The sequence below is a fragment of the Microcaecilia unicolor genome, chromosome 3, assembly GCF_901765095.1.
Source record: "Microcaecilia unicolor chromosome 3, aMicUni1.1, whole genome shotgun sequence".
In the NCBI taxonomy this organism is placed as follows: domain Eukaryota; kingdom Metazoa; phylum Chordata; class Amphibia; order Gymnophiona; family Siphonopidae; genus Microcaecilia; species Microcaecilia unicolor.
In genome coordinates, this window is record NC_044033.1 from 344,036,344 (window position 1) to 344,058,983 (window position 22,640).

At 43.4% G+C, this 22,640-nt stretch overlaps 1 protein-coding gene across 1 annotated transcript in view; it reads left to right on the forward strand.

Moving 5' to 3' along the window:
- RGS17 (regulator of G protein signaling 17) overlaps nucleotides 1–22,640 on the forward strand; it is a 153,811-nt gene that overhangs the window by 30,697 nt on the left and 100,474 nt on the right. Inside the window, exon 2 of the mRNA XM_030195505.1 lies at nucleotides 426–566. Coding sequence (XP_030051365.1) covers nucleotides 451–566 — 116 coding nt within the window. The 5' untranslated portion in view covers nucleotides 426–450. The remainder of the gene's footprint in view (nucleotides 1–425; nucleotides 567–22,640) is intronic.

Here is a 22,640-nt window from a genome sequence, read left to right on the forward strand (position 1 = left end):
CTGAAATATATAATCTTAAAACAATTGGTTCACCACATGTCATTCAGAAAGAGTTCTGTTTTGCATGGTTTGGGTTTTTTTTTGTATTTCCAACTGAAAATTATTTTTTGTTGCCTTCTCTGAATCAAAAGTAGTGAAAACCTGTGTGTATAGAATGCAGTTCAATAGCCCTTCATATCACTCGAAAAAAAATGCAACATTTTAAAATGGAGCCTGCTCAAACTAGTGTAATCCATTATCAACTTTATTTATAAAAACTTATTATACCATTTTTAGATATGAATATATACCTTTATGAACGTAGCCATCTGGAGTAAGATGAGTGAATCCCAGGCATCCACATATCAGCTAACGCAATTCAGCTCTTTTTGATTTCTTCTGTCTAGAAATTTCAGAATGCTCTTCTATCTCTATTCTTCTTATAGCCACGTGAGTACTGAAGCAGCTGAAATGAGAAAGAGGCAGCAGTCACAAAATGAAGAAACATCTGCTGTGTCTCAAGCGCCTGAAAACCAAAGGCCCAACACATGTTGCTTTTGCTGGTGTTGTTGTTGCAGCTGCTCATGGTATGTCTTTTGGTCATTTCCAATTATATCATCAGGGCCAACTTAAGAGGCGAGCCAGTGAGGCACTACTTCAGGGTGCCAAAGCCTGCCGCAGTAGATTGCCCCATCTTTCACTCCTCATATCTGTGCTCTGTAGTTGCTGCCAAACATCACGCCATTTTCAAAAAGCAAAACCAAGACCAGTTCAGAGCTATGAGTTATATCCTCTTACTAGCAGAGACTTGAGGATTCTGATAACACCACTGATATAAGGAGTGGTGTAGCTAGGAACCATGCAGTATTTCACTGTCTCTAGTGAATGATACAGGTAGAATGGTGCAGCAAAATCTGTATTGTAGATTTTTTTTTCCATCTGTGTTTGGGCCAGTCTCCCTGATCATTGGGCTATGGCCCTTGGCTCGGTAGTAGAAGTCTTCTACTGGAGGACACCTTCCAGGGTTTGAGCTATGACCAGATTAGTGATTGAGGTAAAGTAGAGTTTTGGCTCCATGTGCTGAGCTGCTTCAGGGCCTAGAGGGCCAAGCAGCATGGGTAAGTCCCACTCCCCACCTCAACCTTATCTCCAGGCCTCTGAAAAAAATGTTTTGGCTGTGAGAGCTGGTGCTGTTCCTCCCCTCACAGGGAAGATGGCTAAAAAAAAAAAATGCAAGGAGGGCAGAGTGACAGGCTATGGCTCATCAATCTTGTCTACCCTTGCTCAGGCTGGTAGCAGGCCTTTTGTAATCAGACCCAGGGCAGAAATAACTACTCTTTCAGGGGTGGAGGAGGGTCTGCATGTACAATCGCACTAGAGCAGCGTAATCCAGAATTTCTTTGATGTCATTTGGCTGGTGCTGTGAGGCCTGTGGGTCATGGTGCACAAGCTGATAGTTCTGTTGCCCGTGCCTGATGGGCATAACATTGCATTGAATGGGAAAGCTGCAGGAAGTCCTCGGATCTCATTCTTTGGGTCAGAGCACACTCTTGAAAAGGGTTCCGTCCCACTATGAGTTAATTTTGCCAGGAACAGCAGTCATTTTATCCCTTGGACTGCGAGGTCCAAGATAAGTAAGCTTACCCAGTTCCAGGGGTGGGGGGCCGCAGGGGAGGCGAGCTGGCTGAGGAACCTCACTCTCTGCTTGACTTGGCAAAATAGAGGGACTCCAGTTATCAGTCCTTCTGAATTAGTTCCTTAGGCAAGCATTCTTGGAGCTCTAGAGGCATGGCCAATGGGGAGCTGTCCCAAGGATGGGGGGGGGGGTCAACGGGGGTCGCTAGTCCCAACACAAAGTGGCCACAGTCCCTATAGTGGCCTGTTGTGGTTAGTCTGCCCAGGATTCTTCTGTTCTCTTTGTTGAGGATATTTGGAGGCGGTTCCTCTCTTGCAACTTCATTCTGGAGTCTGAAGAGGTCTTTTCTGACAAGGTCTCAGCATCACCGGTAGGGTTCTTGTTTCATTGGGACGAACTGTGCTCCCTCATAGATCTTATGTTGGAAATGTATAATTCCTTCGACCATGGTAAAGTCTGCCTTAGAGGAAGACTCCATTTTGGAGGGTGTAAAGAGGTTTCAAAGGTTTTTCCCCTCCACAGGGCTCTGTCATAGTTGGTGTTGGTAGAGTTGGAGACTCTAGACCTTGGGATGACCTGGAGAAGTTCTTCAAGATCCCTAAGTTAGACACTCGGGGGACAGCAGTGACCAAGAAGACTACCATTCTGGTGGAGGGTGTTATGGCCCTGTAAGAGACCATAAAATCAAGTTTCTTCTTAAAGCAGCTCTTTACCTCCTTGGCATTGGGGGTTCAAGCTGTGGTTTGCAGTGGCATTATAGCCTGGGAAGTCCTGCATTGGGTCCAACATCTTCCAGAAACTGTTATAAAAACAACAGTTGTATAATAAGTCACTTGCTAAGAAAAAAAATTACTATTTCCTAAATGAATATACTTGTACATGCATTTTTATTCCAACATTGGTCTTAAAAAAAAAAAAAAGAAACTTCAGATAAGTTCTCAATATTTTTGTATGTACATACAGCAATGCATCTTCATAGTACCAAAAAATAAGAAGATAAGGATGTCTTTCCTTCTCTTTTGTGACTGAATGTTTGCTACATCTTATTTTTGACTGTTGTATTCCTGTGCAGAGTGCATCCTTACCTCGCTGATTTGGAGCAGGAGGCCTAGAGGGCATTGGCTTGGGTAGTCTCCTTCCTGCGGGGCCTTGACTGAGTGGAAACGTTTTCCAAGAGTCACTTGGAATCAGCTTGGGTCCTCATGTACTTGGATGTTTGATTCAGTACCCCTGTAAGGTCTGTCCTCCTTCCACAGGCCTGAGTAAGCAAACTGATCTCAGTGCCAGGTACAGTCCTACTACAAAGAACTTGGGATTGCCTGCAGCTACTGAGGTCCATGGGTGCAGGCCTGGAGATTATTCCATGGGCAAAGGCCCACATTCTGTCTCTGCAGTGGGCTGTGATATCCTGTTGGTCCCTACAGTTTCAAAGTTTCTCTTCCCTTGCTGGCAGAACATTGGGGTCAGCTACAGTGGTGGTTGATACCAACTACCTCTTGCAGAGGGAGGGGTCCCTTGGATCTTCCAGATTGGCATCTGTGGTTACTACAGTCCATTCTCAGGAGCTGGGCAACTCACTGTCATGACAGGGTGGTTCAAGAGTGTCGGTTGGTCAAAGAGGCTGAGTGGCTCATAAGTCACTTGGAAGTGAGAGCTATTTGTCTAGCATGTGTTGTAAGACAATTTCCCTGGCTGTAGCATATATCAACAAACTTAGATGTACCAAGTGTATAGGTGTTTCCCTGGAGATGAACAAGTTGCATGCATGGGCAAAGTTGCACCTGCTTGCATTCTGTGGCCCAGATAATGAAGGTGGGCAGAGTATAGCAGACTTTCTCAGCCAAAGGATAATGGACCTGGGTGAACAGGAGCTTAGTCTGTTGGCTTTCCACCTGGTGGTGGAATGCTGGGAGTGACCCAATGGCATCTTGCCAGATTTCCAAATGCCTTCAGCTCCTCAGTCAGAGAAGAGATTTCAGAGCATCTTTCCAAGGCTGTACCAGAGCTTGGAAGGAATCTCTGGTGCAGCCTTGGCCCCAGCTTCAGTCCCTGTATGTCTTTCATCCATGGCCCCTGGTAAGTTAGGTGATTCACAGGATTTGGAGGCACCCATTTCTGGTCATTCTCTTTGTGCCAGATTGGCCTCACTTCCCTTGGTGTGCAGATCTGATTCAGCTTCTGTTGGGTCCTCCACTACCCTTACAAAAAAGGCCAGGACATCTTTCCCAAGTCCAGTTCTTATGGAGGATCCAGATCCCTTCTGGCTTATGGCACGGCATGGCCCTTGAAAGAGGGTGCCTGAGAAGCAAGGAGTTTTCTCCTTTGGTTATGGCCACTCTCTCAAAGGCACAGAAATTGTCCACATCTCTGGCTTATGTCATGCTCTGGAGGGTGTTTGAAGCCTGGTGCTCTTATGCCTGCTGACCCCCTAGTGGGCAGACATTTCAGTTATCTTGTCATTCTTACAAGGCATTCTGGATTAAGGTTTGGTGCTTAATTATTTCAATATCCAAATGGATCGGCTCATCTACTTCAGAAGCAAAGCTGGTGAGACCTCTTTTGCAGCTCAGCCGGATGCAGTGCCTTTTTGAAGGTGGTTAAGTTGATTAACCTCTCTACTTCAGGAAGTGATGTCCTAGTAGGACATCTGGTGGTGTCAGCCGTTTCTGGATCCTCTTTGAACCCATTTGTCAGGCTTCCATGAAGGAAATTGCCCTCATGGTTTTCCCTATGACCATCTCTTTGGCTAAAGGATCTTGGAGCTACAGGCACTTTCTTGTAGGGACCATTGTTTGTCCATTTTTTTCTGGTGCTGTTTCTCTGCCTACTGCCTCTTCATTTCTGCCAAAGGAGGTTTCTCCTTTTCATTTGAACTGGACATTTTTCTCCCTGCTTTTCAGAGGTCCTTATTGTTGGAAACATCACAGATACTCCATAAGCTTGATGTTCATAGGGTGCTTCCTAGTAACATTACTTGACTGTCACGAATCCTTTTCAGATGTGGGACATCTTTTTGTTCTGTTTCATGGGCCTTGCAAGGATGACACAGTTTTGAAGTGCGTGATTGCACATTAGATTAAGGGACATTGTTAACAGTGTGAGCTATCGTTAAGATGTGTTATTTTACCTCTAACTCATATTATTTTACCACAGGTCCCATTTTATGCAGAGACCTCATTATTAATAACTAGTTACTAATGGTAGCCCATGTTGATAACTTCTCCCCCCCCCCCCCCCCCCCACCTCAAGTCAGCTATTGATTCAGCCTACATTTTTTCAGAGTATAGAAGTTCCTTGGGCCCTTAGCATTCACTATACCAGGTTGCAGGTTGTATCCTGGGCTGAAGCAGGGTTTATTGCCTTAGAAGACATTTGCTGGTCCACAGCAGTGTTATTCCTACGTTCTTTGTCAAACATTACAAACTTGATGATTGGGGGTAGGTAGGGCAGTGTGTTTAGTAGGGTAGTCTTGGAAGGTGTTGTCTTTCTCCCACCCTGTGGGATAGAAGCTTTGGTACATCCCATAGGTCTAGACTGATCTAGTAGAATGATAAAGACCCACCCTTATCATTCAGTATATTTGTTATTTTGGGTTTAGCTCAAGATATATTCAAGTACACTAGGTATTTCCCTGTCCCTGGAGATTTTACAATCTATGTTTATACCTGAGACAATGGAGGATTAAGTGATTTGCCCTAGTTGACAAGGAGCAGTGGTGGGATTTGAGCTGGACTTCCTTGATTGTCAGCCTGATGCTCTAACGATTAGACTATTCCTCTACTTCCTGGATCCTAGATTTGTCAGCTGCCTGTGTATAGTCAGTTCTATAGAGATAGCCCTAAGGGGCCTTTGATCTGGGTGAGATTTGATTTCCTTGGTTCTCTTATTTTTTTACCCTTAATTGATTTGGTCTCCATGTTGGGTGGCTTTGTCATTAACATCCTGGAAGGTTCCTGGCTGCACCACGCATATCAGTGATACCATTGGAATCTTCAAGTTTCTTCCCCCATCGGCTGGGAAGGTAACGTAATATATAGGTCTGGACTCTTTCTTAACGGGTACAAATAAATGTTACCTCTTTATCTCTTGCAAGACGTGGAAAGTGATTGTTTTGGCCTTTAAAAAAAAAAAAAGCTATAGTGCAGCAGAAGCAGAGTACAACAGAAGGACGCTAGGACTGGTGCTGGAGCTAGAAGGGGACTGATGCTAGGGATAGGACAGGAAATTATCTAATGCTGAGACTGGAAATAGGCTGAGAACTGGAGTGATTGGTACTCAAAGAAGACTGTAGCTAATGCTAGGGATGGAACAGGAAATGGGCTGATGCTGGGACTGGAAGGTTTAAAAAAAGGTTTGGACAAGTTCCTGGAAGAAAAGTCCATAGTCTGCTATTGAAACAGATATGGGGAAGCAGCTGCTTGCCCTGGGATTTGTGGCATGGAATGTTGCCATGATTTTGGTTTCTGCCAGGTACTTGTAACCTGGCTTGGTCACGGTTTGGAAACGAGATACTGGGCTATCTGGACCATTGGTTTGACCCAGTATGGCTACTCTTATGTTCTTATGATCCTGGAACTGGGGCTATGATAGGGGGCTGGGATTGAAAAAGGGCTTATGCTGGAGGCAGTGTGAGAGCGGTGCAGATGCTGGGGGAGTAAGAAGGGAGAAGAGGACAGATTATGTGAGGAAATGAAAAAGCAAGGGCATGTACAAAGAAGGCTGAAAAGGAGGGGAATAGGGATTGATGCTGGGGTAAGGATGAGGAAAAGCAGGGTAAATGAATATTGAAAAAGGAAGTTAAAGGGTGGGTGCTGGAGAAGGAGGCAGGATGGGAAAAGTACTGGGGACATGAGAATGCAGAACAGTAAGGATTTAGACTTAAGTGGAGTGTAAGATTGGGTAAGAGACCAGAAGAAGACGCTCTAAGATTGGCTAGGTATTAGAAGTATAAGTGAGCTGTCATGGCTTGGGTGAGATTGTGAGTAACAACTCAGGAATAGGATGGAAGAGTGGGAATTTAGGAATTAGCTGAGAAAATAGGGGAGACTACGAAATTGACCAGAGATTAGGAGGACAGTGGGGTCTGGTTGATTGGGTGAGGTGTATGAGTAGGGCTCTGATATTGAGTGCAGTAATATGGGGAAGGTAGATGGTTTGAAAGACTTGAAATATTTGAGGAGGGGTTAGGAGGCAGTTGAAATAGACAGAGGGTTATGGAGTGGGTGAGACACAAAGGTAGGGGACAGATCTTTTGAAGGAGGTGAGAGGGTAGAAATGGGGGAGAAGTAAAAGGGGAAATGAGAACCTAGATAGAGGATAAAATAGAAAGGGACTGGAGTTGGCAAAGGGATAACATAGAGAAAAAGCTGGGACTGATTAGGGGATAAGAGGCAAAAGGTAAATGGGGCTCAAGGTAAATTTATGCTGGGAAGGAGATTAGTATATGTGGTGGAAATGGGTGACTGAAAATGAGTGAAAGATGAGGAAATAGGAGTCTGTAGAAGGAATGAGACAGTTGTGAAATAGAACTGCTGAGTTAAGTACAGAGAGAGGAAGGAGTAAAATCCAACTATAGATTAAAAAAAGCGAGAGACATGGAGAAAAAAGATGACACAGAAGGATCAACATCAGAGAGATTTAGGAAAGGAAAACAAAATGGAAATGAGATCCTGGAAAATAACTTAGGAAACAAATCAACCAGAGAAAGTGGTAGAGAAAGATCAACACATTGTGTAATCAAGATGAAGGATTCTTTAGTTTGTTGATTCAGTGAAGGAACCTCTAGCAATCTTGCTTGTTCTCTTTTTCTACCTGGAAGTGCACTGGTGTTCTAGAATACTTGCAGTACAAACTTTTCATAGGTAAGGTTGGTGCAGTTTGAGTTCTTGGACTTGATGCTGCTATTTATTTCTATTCAGGGTATTTATATCCCTCTGATATCAATAAAGAGTCTAAGTGGGTTACTTAAATTCAAAACATATACTGAAAAGTTAAGAAGGCTTACAAACGTATGCGTTCAGATAATTACCAAAAAAATAAAATTTCTATACCTTATAGAATGGTAGATAACCTGAAATCACATGAATTTGTGCAGGTATAGAGTTACACAATTTACTGGCCTGGAAAGAAAAAGAGCCCTTATTAACCCTCTGATAATGAACTTTCCTAGCAGATGGAAACCCCAACAACAGAGTAGAATAGAAACGAGAATTTTCTCGAAGTGCTGGATAAGCTATTAACCGTGGAAGGAGAGAAAACTATCAGAGCAGATATTGGTAACCAATGTAGCTTTCTAAGCAATGGTATTTCATAATCATAACACAAACAGTCGTAGATCAATTTGGCTGCAGTATTTTGCAATAATTGCAACTTAAGTAATTTTGAGTTTAATCCACCATATAAAACACTACAATAATCCAATTGAGGTAACACAACATTTGAAAATGTTCAATAAAAATTGCAGAGTTTTTTTGTTACTTCACATAGTGTCTGGCAGTGGAGGGAGTTTATATATTGCAGTACCAGAATATGAATATAATCATTTTTGTATGATGGGTTGTAAAGTGAAGAAACAGTCTTAACAAGGGTGACAAAGGAAAGGGCATCAGACGATGTCCAAAATAACACCTTTATTGAAACATCCAGAGACTCGGCCCACAAAGGCTCATGTCGAGTCTCTGGATGTTTCAATAAAGGTGTTATTTTGGACAACGTCTGCTGCCCCTTCCTTTTGTCACCCTTGTTGTGACTGTTTCTTCTTTGTGTCTACAAGGGTTACTGTTCTGTTTTCCTGCCGAGTTGTAAAGTGAAACATTCTACTTCTGTTTTGTACTATTGCTGGAAGAGTTTTATTGACTAGACTGGGAATAGTCCATATGAAAGAATTATAGTCTATTGGACCAATTTTCAAATGCAATTATGCATACACTGGCATTATCTGACAATATTCAGTTATATGTTTAGTTTAGCCTTGTTGACTGTCTTTAAAACTGAGTGATGTTTGGAGGTATAAGTGAGGCAAAATGAGTCTGAGCCAGGCTGTAAACTTTTGTGTGGACAGAGGGCAAGGAGGAAAACCTGCTGATGCTATCAGCATGACTGAAGAGACCTTTAAGACTAAGCTAGCTGTGTTTGTGGTATGCAAGCATTTTCCCTTAGGAGCCCCTTCAGAGTCATGGAGAGACTTGGGGAAGATTCTGCTGTTTTGGTGGTGCCTTTGGAATTTTTCAACATCCTTCTCATGACTGTTTGCTTAGTCTTGTATTGGGAGTATTGTACCTTGTATGTATGGCAAAAGGATCTGTGGTGTCTACTCTAGTGGTTAAAGGCCCTATGGATAAACATTTTAGAAGTGGTGCTAATGGAAACAGTGGTCAGGGGACTCCAATCAAAAAGAGGCACTTGGGGCCAGATGCACTAAACTTAACGAGCATATAGTAAACCGTGGCATGCACTAAATGCTTCTCCGAGCCCTTTTCCGATCATGGTAGCAGATAAGGAAAACAGAATGTAGATGAGCAAATTAGTACCCCAATGTGTATAAATCGTATCGTAATGAGATGCACTACCGTTTTCTGATTTTAACGGTGGAAAATCTAACGGGAGGTCTGTACCTCTCATTGGGGCCGCGCAGCCTCTAAAAACTTCTATAAATGTAACAAAAAAAAAATTGGGGGGGAAAAAACGTCCAAGTGCTCATCAGGGCCGTCCTTTTATGGACGTCCTTCACTGCCTAGCCACGTTCAAGTGCTCAAAGCGCCTAACATGGATGTCCTTCACTGAAACCTTTAAAAAAACAAAACGGCCCCGACGAGTAATTGGACATTTTTCCCCAGATTTTTTTGTGATGGGTGTTCTTCTGCGAGGATGTCCAAATAAAAAAACTATTTGGACGTCCCTTTCGATTATGCCCCCTCCAGGTCTCTCTCCGCCAATCACAGCGTGTTTAGCTGTCACTGGGGAAAAACGTCCAATTGCTTGTCAGGGCCGTCCCTTTTTTTTTTTTTAATGTTAGGACGTCATTGCCCATTTTTTTAAAGCAACAAAGCATGTTTCCTTCTTAGGCCAGAAGGTGTGGGTTTATCCTGATTTAAGAAAGGGAACTCAGGATAAGCACAGTTTTTTCAGGACTTTTGTCAAAAGCCATTAGAAATGGAGGCTGATTTTGTTATAAAAATTTCCTGTTAAATAACTTATAAAATTCAAAGAAGTCCATCATGTTTTTATGACCCTTTGCAGATGAAGGGATGTAGTTATCAATATGGGCTACCGTTAAAATGTGTTGTTTTACCGTTAACGTGTGCTGTTTTATCACAGGTCCTGTATTATGCAGTAAGGTTACTACTAAATGGGTTTTAAAATAAAATAACATTTCTTAACAGTAGCCCAAGTTGATAACTCCCCTTTTAAGAGATTTATAGAAGGGAAGACAAGTGCATTGGCTAATCTTTCATAGTTGAAGTCAGAGGGTTTTTGATTTATGTTGTTATACTTTTATTTCTGTTGACAGGTTTTGTAACTTTTTTTCTTTTCCATCCTTTCCCATGCTATCTATTGGGATTTGAAAATTGTTAATTCGTATAACTTTGGTTCCTTCTGATTATATTTCAATGTTAGGAAGATTTCCTATATGGAATTATGTTGTATGTTTATATTGTAAATTTCTATAAAGAAATGTAGGAAAAAAAGAAAGCTAGTCAAAAAGAGGCTGATATCAGACCGCGGGAGTTAGACTGGCTAACTCCTGAGGTCAGTGCTGAGCCCGGATAGTCAATTCTGGGCCATTTCTGGTGACCAACATTGACGATCCATTTTATTTTTGGCTGGTTTCAAGATAACCGGCTACATAGATATTCAGATTTAGCCAGTTATCTTGAAACAGGCAAGAAATATTCTGTGGTTTTGCATGACCAATTATGGCCACTAAGCTTGCTTTAAAAATTGGTGGGTAGCTAGTTATATATATATATTTTTTTTTGAAGTTGTTTTTATTAACATTTTCCATACAAAAACAAAAAGGCAGGCAGACATAATACAAGAGTCAAGTCACACCTCAACGATACAGCATCAACAATACCCACCCCACCCTCTCCCCCCCCCCCCCCCCGGAGTAACTCAAATATATATGACCATCACTAGACGCTAAGAACCCCCTCCGTTATCCATCTGTCACACTGAAAGTCCACGCCACTCCAAATATGGAGTCCATGTTTTAAGAAACTTCATCACTCCTCCCCGCCTCAAAGCAGTAAGTTTATCCATTAAACAGCAATAATCCACCTTATCAAGTACTTGGATAGCTGGTTATATTATGTGGTATAATGGGAAATCTGCTAGCCTCTAACTGGGGATATTCAGTGGGGGGATAGCTGGTTATCCCTCACTGAATATCGGTGGATAGCCGGTTAAGTTCTATTTAAACAGTCAGCAGCCGTTCTGGCTGGTTGAATAACCCTGAATATCAGGGGGAAAATGTACTACATTTTAATATTTACTTTTAGTTATTTCTTTTTAGAACATGAGAACCTAAGCATTGCCATATTGGGACAGATTGAAGGTCCTTCAAGCCCAGCATCCTGTTTCCAACAGTGGCCAATCCAGGTTACAAGTACCTGGCAAGATCCCCAAACAGTACAATACATTTTATGCTGCTTATCCTAGAAATACTCTCAAACAATAAATGGCCAGGTACCACCTATATGCAATTGAATAACACACAACCTAGTAGTGGTGGAACCTGTAATGCAGTGCTGTCAGTTAATGAAGGGGATGTCTCATACAGTCACTTGGGCAATCTTTTGTCACCAGAACGGTGAGCCCATATTTCGTGACACTGTATAATCATTGACTGCCCCCAACCTCCTTTCGTGCAAAATATCATTCAAAACAAACATTTCTTTCCAGTGTTTAAGTGTCTATATATTATTTCTTTGTTTTAATTTTTCTTTTGCTAACTGGTCAATTGCAGCACTCGTGCTCCAACTGCTATTGATTGCAGGACATACTAAAAATGTCTACAAACTCAATACAGCCACAGTCTATGCTATATCAGGCACATCTCTTCCAATACTTTGCCTTGCAATTCACTCTCTGCAGCTGTATATCCATACTATAGGAAGAAAACGGAGCTGTGTCACTTATCTGTGTTTAATCCCAGGTATACTCATGAAACCTCATGATCCCAGAAATAGAAATAAGCAGTGGAATGTTCCCAAGTCCATCTTAATAATGGCTTATGGACTTCTTCTTTTAGGAAATGAGCCAAACCTTTTTTTAAACCCCGCTAAGCTAACTGCTTTTACTACATTCTTTGCTAATGAATTCCAGAGTTTAATTACACGTTGAGTGAAGAAATATTTTCTCCAATTTGTTTTAAATTTACTACTATGTAGCTTCATTGCATGCATCCTAGTCTACCCATTCCACTCCACTCATTATTTTATAAACCTCTTATCATACTTTCCTCCGCTGTCTTTTCTCTAAGCTAAAGAGCCCTAGCCACCTTAAACTTTCCTCAAAGGAAAGTCATCCCATCCCCATTATCATTTTCGTTGCCATTCTCTGTACCTTTTCTAAATCCACTATATCTTTTTTTTTGAGATGCGGAGACCAGAATTGCACACAATATTTGAGATGTGGTCACACCATGAAACAATACAAAAGCATTATAACATCCTGATTTTTGTTTTCAAATCCTTTCCTAATAATACCTAACATTCTATTTGCTATCTTAGCTGCCGCTGCACACTAAGCAAAGGGTTTCAGCGTATCATCAACGATGACACAGATCCCTTTCATGGTTGGTGACTCCTAATGTGGAACCTTGCATCATGTATCTATAGTTCGTGTTCCTCTTTCCCACATGCATCACTTTGCACTTGCTCACATTAAACGTCATCTGCCATTTGAATGCCCAGTCTCATAAGGTCCTCTTGTAATTTTACAAAATCCTCTTACGATTTAACAACTTTGAATAACTTTTGTGTCATCAGCAAATTTAATTACCTCACTAGTTACTCCCATCTCTAGATCATTTATAAATTGTTAAAAAGCAGAGGTCCCAGCACAGACCCTGGGGAACCCCACTATCTACCCTTCTCCATTGAGAATACTGACCATTTAACCCTACTCTCTGTTTTCTATCTATTAACCAGTTTTTAGTCCACAATAGAACACTACCTCCTATCCCATGACTCTCCAGTTTTTCCTTCCTGAGCACTCCTATTATTCCTTAGTCATCTAGTGGTTCAGTCAATTCCTTCACAGGCTTTTTCCTTAAGATGTACTTGTATTAATGCTACAGCAGACTTATTTTCAAAGTCTCTTTTAGCCTACCGTATTACTTATTCACATTAAATCTTTCAACATGTTTGTGCTCATCCCTATTTTCTTTAAGTATCTGCTTTCTATTTCCTAAAAAAAAAAAAGGCATTTTGGCTTTCCCATTGCTTCCTCCTCACCATTAAACCACATTAGCTATCGTGTGGCATGCATTTAATCTGGGCTTCCAAAATGGTCTCTTAAATACTGTTCATGCCTAGTGCGACTTTTGACACTTGCAACTACTCTTTTTAGTTTTTTTCTAACTAATTTCATTATTTATCAATCTCCTTTTATAAAATTAAGTGCTACAGCAGTAGTTTTTATTGATCTTCCTTCCAGTGATAGCAAATGTGATGACTTTTGGCCCCACCACTCTTACTTATTGCACCAGGTCCTGTATACCAGTAAGGACTGGATCTGAAAACCATTTTCCCCTCTGGTCAGTTCCTGTTCAAATGTACCATGAAGTAGTCATTTATCTCTTGCACATCCTGATGAGACATTTATCTAATCAGTGTTGGGGTAATTCAGATCTGTCTAGATACACTTAGTGCTGAAAAAGCATATAATAACAATATATAAATCCAAAACGTGACCTCGGCGCTAAACATCTCCAAACATGTTCTAACCTGTGGCTACAGCAAAATAGTAATCATCGGTCCCAAGCAAACTTATACAAGGCGGAGAAAAAGGCCTCACAGCAAAAAAAATCTCTATCCATTATTACAATTCAGCAAAAAGGGTAGCAAAACAAATATCTTACACACGTCTTCAAAGTTTTTGCATATGCAACAAAATATGTTTTAAAATGTAGTTGGGATTTTTCTACTGTGTCCCCATATGTCTCATTTATATACTTCTCCATCTGAATCAGTTCCTTTATGTCTGCTACACTACCTTCCAGAGATTATCCTTTTTCTCTGAGAACCAGGAGCTCTTTACACCAAGTGCTCACATACAATCTCTCACCAACTGAGATATAAGCATTCATGTGGCACTCAGGCACAGATGCTCAAAACTCTGGTGCTGTACTGTTCAGCACCGGATCAGCACATCTGAATAACTCCCTAATGCTCAATGCTAATGAGATGCAAATATAGGCATACTCATAGTGTTGAGCATTAGGGAGTTGTTTGGAAGTTAGGAGGAGGATGGTGCCTAGAACATACGCTCAAGAGCTGTGCATTAAGCACAGCTCTTCAGCATATGTCTAGAACGCTAGAGGGAAGGAGGCGGAGTAGGAGCCAGCCATGGACAGAAGCTGAAATAAACCTCAAGGACCCCCACTCTCTCTACCTCTTCCAGGAATTCCACCTTGGGATCCAAGTGAGAAAGATGGTTGATCCTCAGACTTTTTAAAAATCTGAATCGCCAAACAAATCTCAAAAAGCAATTACCTCATAGAGACAGGCACAATACTTGAGTTCTGAAGCCACAATTCCTGATTTTTACTTTCATGTTTGTTTTGCATTGTATTTTCTGAAAAAGCCAGACTATGAAGGGAGCCTGCCCAAGATGCAATAGCTTGGCCACAAGCAATGGGCATCTTTATTCCTCTGATAGACCATGGCTTGGCACAACCCTAATGCCGAGCTGGCGTAGGGTTGACAGAAAGAGCACCCTTGTTTGACTCACTGACCTCTGAGAATTGGAGAGGAATAGGGAATAACCTCCATAAGAATGCATTTGCATGCTCATTGTGCTGTAAGCTCATTGGTTCATGCATGCATCGCCTCTGAGCATTTGGCGCTAGCAAATCCCGGTGCTAGTCCAGTGTTAATGGCCTCTAGCGCCCACATTTGCTTCTGATCATTTGGTCCTATGTGTAGTGTAGTGGACTGGATAGTTCCTAACTTGCTGCTGTCTGCATCTTATTACTGGTAATTTGTTTTATGTAAAGTTGCTAAGGGAGTAGAGATACTTAACCAAAAGTCCCTTAAGTTTGTTAGGTATATTTTATCTATTATTTTAATGTTTGCTTCTCACTGAACTTCAAAGAATTGAGAATTAATCTATTATTAATCACTTACTGATGAAAATCCCAATTAAACTCTTTAGTGAGAATTTTCTCTCTCCTTTTTTTTATTAAAAGTTTATAAATTAAAAATTGAGCTTAAGTTGGATGAGAATCAAATACAAACAGGGGGTAATTTTCTACAGGTTGCCTAAAGTTAGGTGCCAAGAAGCTGCATATTAAGCACAAATTTTATATTGGCAATTATGTGTGTAATTGCAGTTATAGAATATCAGACTACATCAGCATTTACACACCAACATTTAGGTGCATGCGTAACTATGGGTATTCTGTAACCTTAGAGCAGGGGCCACATTTTATACTTTGTAAGATTTGGAGGACCAAAACATGCGTGGGCAAACACACTCACTTTTCTCTTTCTGAGAATCACATATGTGCCCCTCTGCCATCACCCATTCCCTCTCTCTCTCATATGTGCCCTCCTGCCATCACCCGTTCATAGTAACATAGTAACATAGTAGATGAAGGCATAAAAAGACCTGCACGGTCTATCTAGTCTGCCCAACAAGATAAACTCATGTGCTACTTCTTGTGTATACCTTACCTTGATTTGTATCTGCCGTTTTCAGGACACAGACCGTAGAAGTCTTGCCCAGAACTAGCCCCATTTTCAGGACACAGACCATAGTCGTCTTGCCCAGAACTAGCCCCACCACCCAAACACCAGCCCCGCCTCCCAATCTCGGCTAAGCTTCTGAGGATCCATTCCTTCTGCACAGGATTCCTTTATGTTTATCCCACGCATGCTTGAATTCCGCTACCGTTTTCATCTCCACCATCTCCCGCAGGAGGGCATTCCAAGTATCTACCACTCTCTCCATGAAAAAATACTTCCTGACATTTTTCTTGAGTCTGCCCCACTTCACTCTCTCATATCATGTCCTCTCGTTCTTCCGCCCTCCCATCTCCGGAAAAGGTTCGTTTGCGGATTAATACCTTTCAAATATTTGAACGTCTGTATCATATCACCCCTGTTTCTCCTTTCCTCCAGGGTATACATGTTCAGGTCTGCAAGTCTCTCCTCATACGTCTTGTAACGCAAATCTCATACCATAGCTTTTCTTTGCACCGCTTCCATTTTTTTTACATCCTTAGCAAGGTACGGCCTCCAGAACTGAACACAATACTCCAGGTGGTGCCTCACCAACGACTTATACATTCTTTCTCTTAAGTGCCCCTCTGCCTTCACCCATTTTTTTTGAAGAGTTTTATTGAGTGCAGTAAGTAACAAATTGGACAATTACAACTGGCAAGCCAAAAGGAACAAATGGAAATACACACATTAATGAACAAATAATCAAAATTCCAGAAAATCCCACCCCTTTACACAACTGTACCCACACTACCCCCTCCCCCAGTTATGAGAGCCAATGAGGGAACAGGCACTAGCAAGAGGTAAGTTAGACAAAATTACCTACTCAATGATCATCTAAATGCATTTAAGACAAGAGGCTCCACCCCATCTATAAAGTGCCCTAACACTCAAAAAGAACCCCATAGAATCCTTAAGAAGTGCCGTGAACTTCTTCACTGGATGTATATGGTAGATTTTCAATAAAAGCTGTTCCTTAGTGGGAATGTCCCTTCGTTTCCAATATAAGACTAAGCATGGTCAGGCATTTGTGGTAACCAAAGCCACCAGTCTCTAAGCATATTCCTCCAACCCAGGAGAAGGAACATTTAGGAGAAACTTATGCAGATCCCTGGGTAAGGAGACGTGCAATACGTCCTTCAGCAGCTGGATCACAGCAGACCAATAAGCCTGTGCTTTACAACAGTCCCACCAAACATGTAGAAAAGTCCCTATATGTCCACATGCCTTCCAACACAACCCAGTGCCCATGCCATAGAACATCTGAAGACCCTCTGGAGTGTAATGCCATTGAAACATCTTATAGCCATGTTTCACTAAATTAGTTGTGATCAGGACTTTCAAAAGATTCATATACACGGTTTCCCACTGCGCTTTCAACAAGGAATGACCCAAAAAATCTTCCCTCTTCCTTTCATATTTTAATTCTAATGGCCTATAAAGAAGAACAGAAATAAGCCCCACTCCCATCCCCATATGAAACACTTTCAGTAGGGCATAACTCTCCCTGCTCCAGGGAGGCAACACTTTCTGACGTAATAAGTCTGTAAGTTTTTGAAAGAATCATGAGAGACCAGGCCATATTCATCCTAGAGACCTTCAGAGAGAATCGGTATCCCTGCAGAAATTAACTGAAACACAACTTGAAGCGCCCTTTCCAGGGCCGGTCTTAGGCAGGGACGACAGGGGCGGTCAAACAGGGCCTCAGGCTTCCAGCTGAAACCCCCCAAAAAACGGATTCCAGCATGGAGGACACCACCAGAAAAACAAAAATATTTTCCCCCTGTACTACTATAAAGATAGTAGAAGTAAATTTCAGAAACTGACATGTTCCATTCACTACATAAAAATTAACAACGACGAATAAAACAAAAAAAAAACTGACACAGCTACCACACTGCTTTATCGTAAAATAAAATTATTTTTTCTACCTTTGTTGTCTGAGCATTTTTGTTCTCGTTCACTTTGGTCCCAGGACCTCTCTTCTGCTTTCCTCTGTTTTTTTTTTCCTTTCTTTGCAGAGTGGCCTAGTGGTTAGGGTGGTGGACTTTGGTCCTGGGGAACTGAGGAACTGAGTTCGATTCCCGGCACAGGCAGCTCCTTGTGACTCTGGACAAGTCACTTAACCCGCCATTGCCTGCCGCATTAAGCCTGCCATGAGTGGGAAAGCGCGGGGTACAAATGTAACAAAAATAAAATAAATAAAAATCTGTCTTCCCTCTGCATCCCTGTTTGTCCTGTCCAGCATTTCCCTTCTGTGTTTTCACTGTCAGCATTCTACCTCTTTTCCAGTATCACCCTTTTGTGTTCCCTTCGCCCCCCTCCTTTTCTAGCATCACCCCTCTGGGTGCCTATCGGGCTCATTTTCGAAAGAGAAGGACGCCCATCTTTCGACCTAAATCGGAAGGTGGGCGTCCTTCTCACATGGTCGTCCAAATCGATATAATCGAAAGCCGGTTTTGGGACGTCTCCAATTGCTTTCCATCGCAGGGACAGCCAAAGTTCAAGGGGGCTTATCGGAGGCGTAGTGACGGCGGGACATGGGCGTGCCTTACAAGTCCATGACAAACACTTGGATGACTTTACCTGGTCATTTTTTTCTTATGACCAAGTCACAAAAAGGTGCCCAAAATGACCAGATGACCAGCGAAGAGAATAGGGGATGGCCTCCCCATACTCCCCCAGTGGTCACTAACCCCCTCCCACCCTCAAAAAATATCTTTAAAATTATTTTGTGCCAGCCTCTATGCCAGCCTCAGATGTCATACTCTGGTCCATGACAGCAGTTTTAGTGGCTGCAGTGCACTTCAGGCAGGCGGACCCAGGCCCATCCCCCCCTACCTGTATGTTTTGTGGAGGAAACACCGAACCCTCTAAAATGCACCAGAAACCCACTGTACCCACATCTAGGTGCCCCGCTTCACCCATAAGGGATATGGTAGTAATGTACAGTTGTGGGTAGTGGGTTTATGGGGACTCAGCACACAAGGTAAGGGAGCTATGTACCTGGGAGCTTTTTCTGAAGTCCACTGCAGTGCCCCCTAGGGTGCCCGGTTGGTGTCCTGGCATGTCAGGGGGAGCCAGTGCTGGCTCCTCCCATGACCAAATGGCTTGCATTTGGTCGTTTCTGAGATGATGTCCTTGGTTTCGATTATTGACGAAAATCAGAAACGACCAAGTCTAGGGACGACCAAATTTAAGGATTTGGACATCCCTGACCGGTATTTTCAAAACGAAAGATGGATGTCCATCTTGTTTCGAAAATACGGGTTTCCCCGCCCCTAGATTGGGATGTTTTGCGGGGACGTCCATATCAAAACATGGACGTCCCTTTCAAAAATGCCCCTCTGTGTCCTTCTCTCACCTCTTTTCCAGCATCTCCAGCTGTATCCCTGGCCCTCCCCTCCCCCCATGTTCACTATCTGCCCTCCCAGTATCCTTATCTCCCTCTCCTTTTTCAGCATTGCCTCCTATGTATGCCTCTCTACCCCCATTCAGCATGCTCCCTGTGTCCCTAGCTACCTCTTTCAGCATTGCCCCCCTCTGTGTGCCTATCTACCCCCATTCACTTCCAAAAAATGTATGGCTATATACCCCCAATAAGCTCTACACTTCAACATACACTCCAAAACAATAGTTTTATATACCACCACGGACTCTGTATTTACTAGAAGGGGGAACAGTCTCATAATGTCAACTCTCTTCTGTCCTCAAATTTATCTCGGTACTTTTAAGCTTACGTGACTACTTGTAATCACTGACTTGAACCCCCCACCACCTTTGTATCTTACAAAAAGGTGGCATTATACGAACCCTGTGGCTCGTTTTACAGTTTTATATCAATTTAGTTTCTCTTTTTATGTTTTTTTGTTTTTTTTTTCTTTTTGTTATTATACAAGCACAGTCCTTATATTTGCATCACACTCGTATGCTGAAAGACAATCGAACACTTACCTGCACATTTTCATTCATCCACCGGAGCCCGACAGGTTCCTGTTTTGCCTCGGCTTTGTCGAGGGGTCTGGATTTATCTGCAGGTCTGAATCATAAGGACAATAGATTAATTTTTTCAGCCTCTTAGACAAGTGGTATATATAATCATACAATCATGCTCTGGCGCTTACTTGCGTCTTTCTCTCCTTGAACACCAGCCATAACTGTTCAACATGGTGCTCATGCCTTTTAATGGCTCTGTTCCCGGCTATCTACTGGAACTCACGGGAAACTGTCATTTGTTTATAAATAAATCCCCAGTGTAAGTGGGTATTTAGTCCTGTGGGTTCCACTGACTTAAGCTGATACGTCCAAAAGACTTCCCGCTGTAGTAGTAGTGCAATAGAACCAATTGCACTACCTGAACTATCACGTTGCAGATTGATCAGTTCACCAATCATTTGGACAAGAAAACATATAAACTACGACAACATACTACCTGCCAATCACTGAATGTTATCTATGCGGTGACACAGGGCCGCCGAGAGACTGGGCCGGGCCCGGGACAAGGCCGCCCCTGGGCCCCCCCCCACCCCCACCCCCACTGCCGGGCCCTTGCACTATATGTAGATCCTTCAAGAGGTAGTGTGTCATGATTTAGGCTCTACACCTTTTCTGATGTTTTGGTGCCACCTCAGTAAAGCCAAAACACAATCTCTCCACTGCAAAACACTATACACAAACTTGTGCAAAAACCCACTCATAACCTTACCAAACCATAACAGCACTAATTCCAAGGACAGGACGAACTACAACCTTATGCGTGGAAAGGCAGCACTATAATTACACCGGGCTCTAAAACACCAGTACACAACCTAATAAAAAACAAAACAAAAAGGGCTGCAAATACTACACACTAGCAGAATACTGTACCTTGATCACACATGAAAAACACATGGCAACAGATATGACATAAGGAACTAGAAATAAAAAAATATGAAGGCAAAATACTGAACTAGAAAGTTACCTCAAGAAGTCAGACTCAGCATGCAGCAATACTAGAAAAATTGAAACCTGCATGAAAAATATCACAGATACACATTTCCAAAAGCTGACATATTCCAATTAATAAATTCTGAATCAAATACTTTTTTCTACCTTTGTTGTCTGATCATAATTTTTCTATTCGCTTTGGTCCCAACTTCTGTTTTATGCAGTGTCTTCTTTCCATTTGATATTTTTTCTCTCACCATCCTCCTGTGTCCTTATGCGTCCTGTCTACCATCTGTAGCCCTGTCCCTATCCTTCCTCAAGTTTCGGCATCTGTCCTGAAAGTGTTCCGATCCAGCCCTTAAATTGAGCATTTCTCCTCACTCTCCTCCCCTCCATCCATGTGCATGTATTTCCTGTCTTCCCTCCCCTCCATCCATATCCAGCATTTCTCCTCTCTTCCTTTTCCCTCCATCCGTGTGCATCTCCTTCCTTTGTCTTTCCTTCCCTTCGTCCTTGTCCATCATTTCTTCTCTGTTCCCTGCCCTCCACTCCATCCATCCATGTTCAGCTTTTCTTCTCTCTTCCCTTCCCTCCATCCATGTGCATCTCCTTCCTGACTTCCCTCCCCTCCATCTATCCATGTCCAGCAACTCCTCATTCTCTCCTGGCCTCTCCTCCATCCAACCATATCCAGTAAATTTCCTCTCTCCCCTGCCCCCTCCAATCATCCATCCATGTTCAGCAGTTCTTCTCTCCCCTCTGCCCTGCCCAGCAATCTCTTCTCTCTCCCCCCTGCCCTTTTGTCCAGCAATCTCTTCTCTCTCCCCAATGCCTTCTTGTCCAGCAATCTCTTCTCTCTCCCCAATGCCTTCTTGTCCAGCGATCTCTTCTCTCTCCCCAATGCCCTCTTGTCCAGCGATCTCTTCTCTCTCCCCAATGCCCTCTTGTCCAGCGATCTCTTCTCTCTCCCCAATGCCCTCTTGTCCAGCGATCTCTTCTCTCTCCCCAATGCCCTCTTGTCCAGTGATCTCTTCTCTCTCCCCAATGCCCTCTTGTCCAGCGATCTCTTCTCTCTCCCCAATGCCCTCTTGTCCAGCGATCTCTTCTCTCTCCCCAATGCCCTCTTGTCCAGCGATCTCTTCTCTCTCCCCAATGCCCTCTTGTCCAGCGATCTCTTCTCTCTCCCCAATGCCCTCTTGTCCAGCGATCTCTTCTCTCTCCCCCCAATGCCCTCTTGTCCAGCGATCTCTTCTCTCTCCCCCCAATGCCCTCTTGTCCAGCGATCTCTTCTCTCTCCCCCCAATGCCCTCTTGTCCAGCGATCTCTTCTCTCTCCCCCCTGCCCTCTTGTCCAGCAATCTCTTCTCTCTCCCCCTGCCCTCTTGTCCAGCAATCTCTTCTCTCTCCCCCCTGCCCTCTTGTCCAGCAATCTCTTCTCTCTCCCCCTGCCCTCTTGTCCAGCAATCTCTTCTCTCTCTCCCCCTGCCCTCTTGTCCAGCAATCTCTTCTCTCTCTCCCCCTGCCCTCTTGTCCAGCAATCTCTTCTTTCTCCCCCCTCTGAGATCCAAGGCCTGCCCCCCCCCCTCCGAGATCCAAGGCCTCCCCCCTCCCTCCAAGATCCAAGGCCCTTCTACTACTGCTTATCATTTCTATAGCGCTACTAAACTCCCTCCCTCCCTCCCAGATCCAAGGCCCCCCTCTCCTTCCGTCCATCCGACTGAATTCCAAGGCCCCCCTCCGTCCCTCCCTCCGAATTGCAAAAGCGATCTTGTTCTTACTTCGTTGGGGGTTGGCGAGAGCAGCATGCAGAAGAGAACGCAGGGAAAAGCGTACAGGCTCCCGCTTCAGCCTTCCCTCGTTGTCTGTGGTCCCGCCCTCAAAGGCGGGACCAGAGCTGAGAGACAGACAACGAGGGAAGGCTGAAGCGGGAGCCTGCACGCTTTTTACTGCGTCTGCGTGCTGCTCTCGCCGTAACCCCCGACGAAGTAAGAACTGAACAAGATCGCTTTTGCAATTCGGAGGGACCTAGGAGTCGGACGGAGGGGCGACCACCCACGGACTCGGCGCCGGGCCCCCCTGGAGGCCCGGGCCCGGGGACTTTTGTCCCCCCTGTCCCCCCCTCTCGGCGGCCCTGCGGTGACATGCCCATGT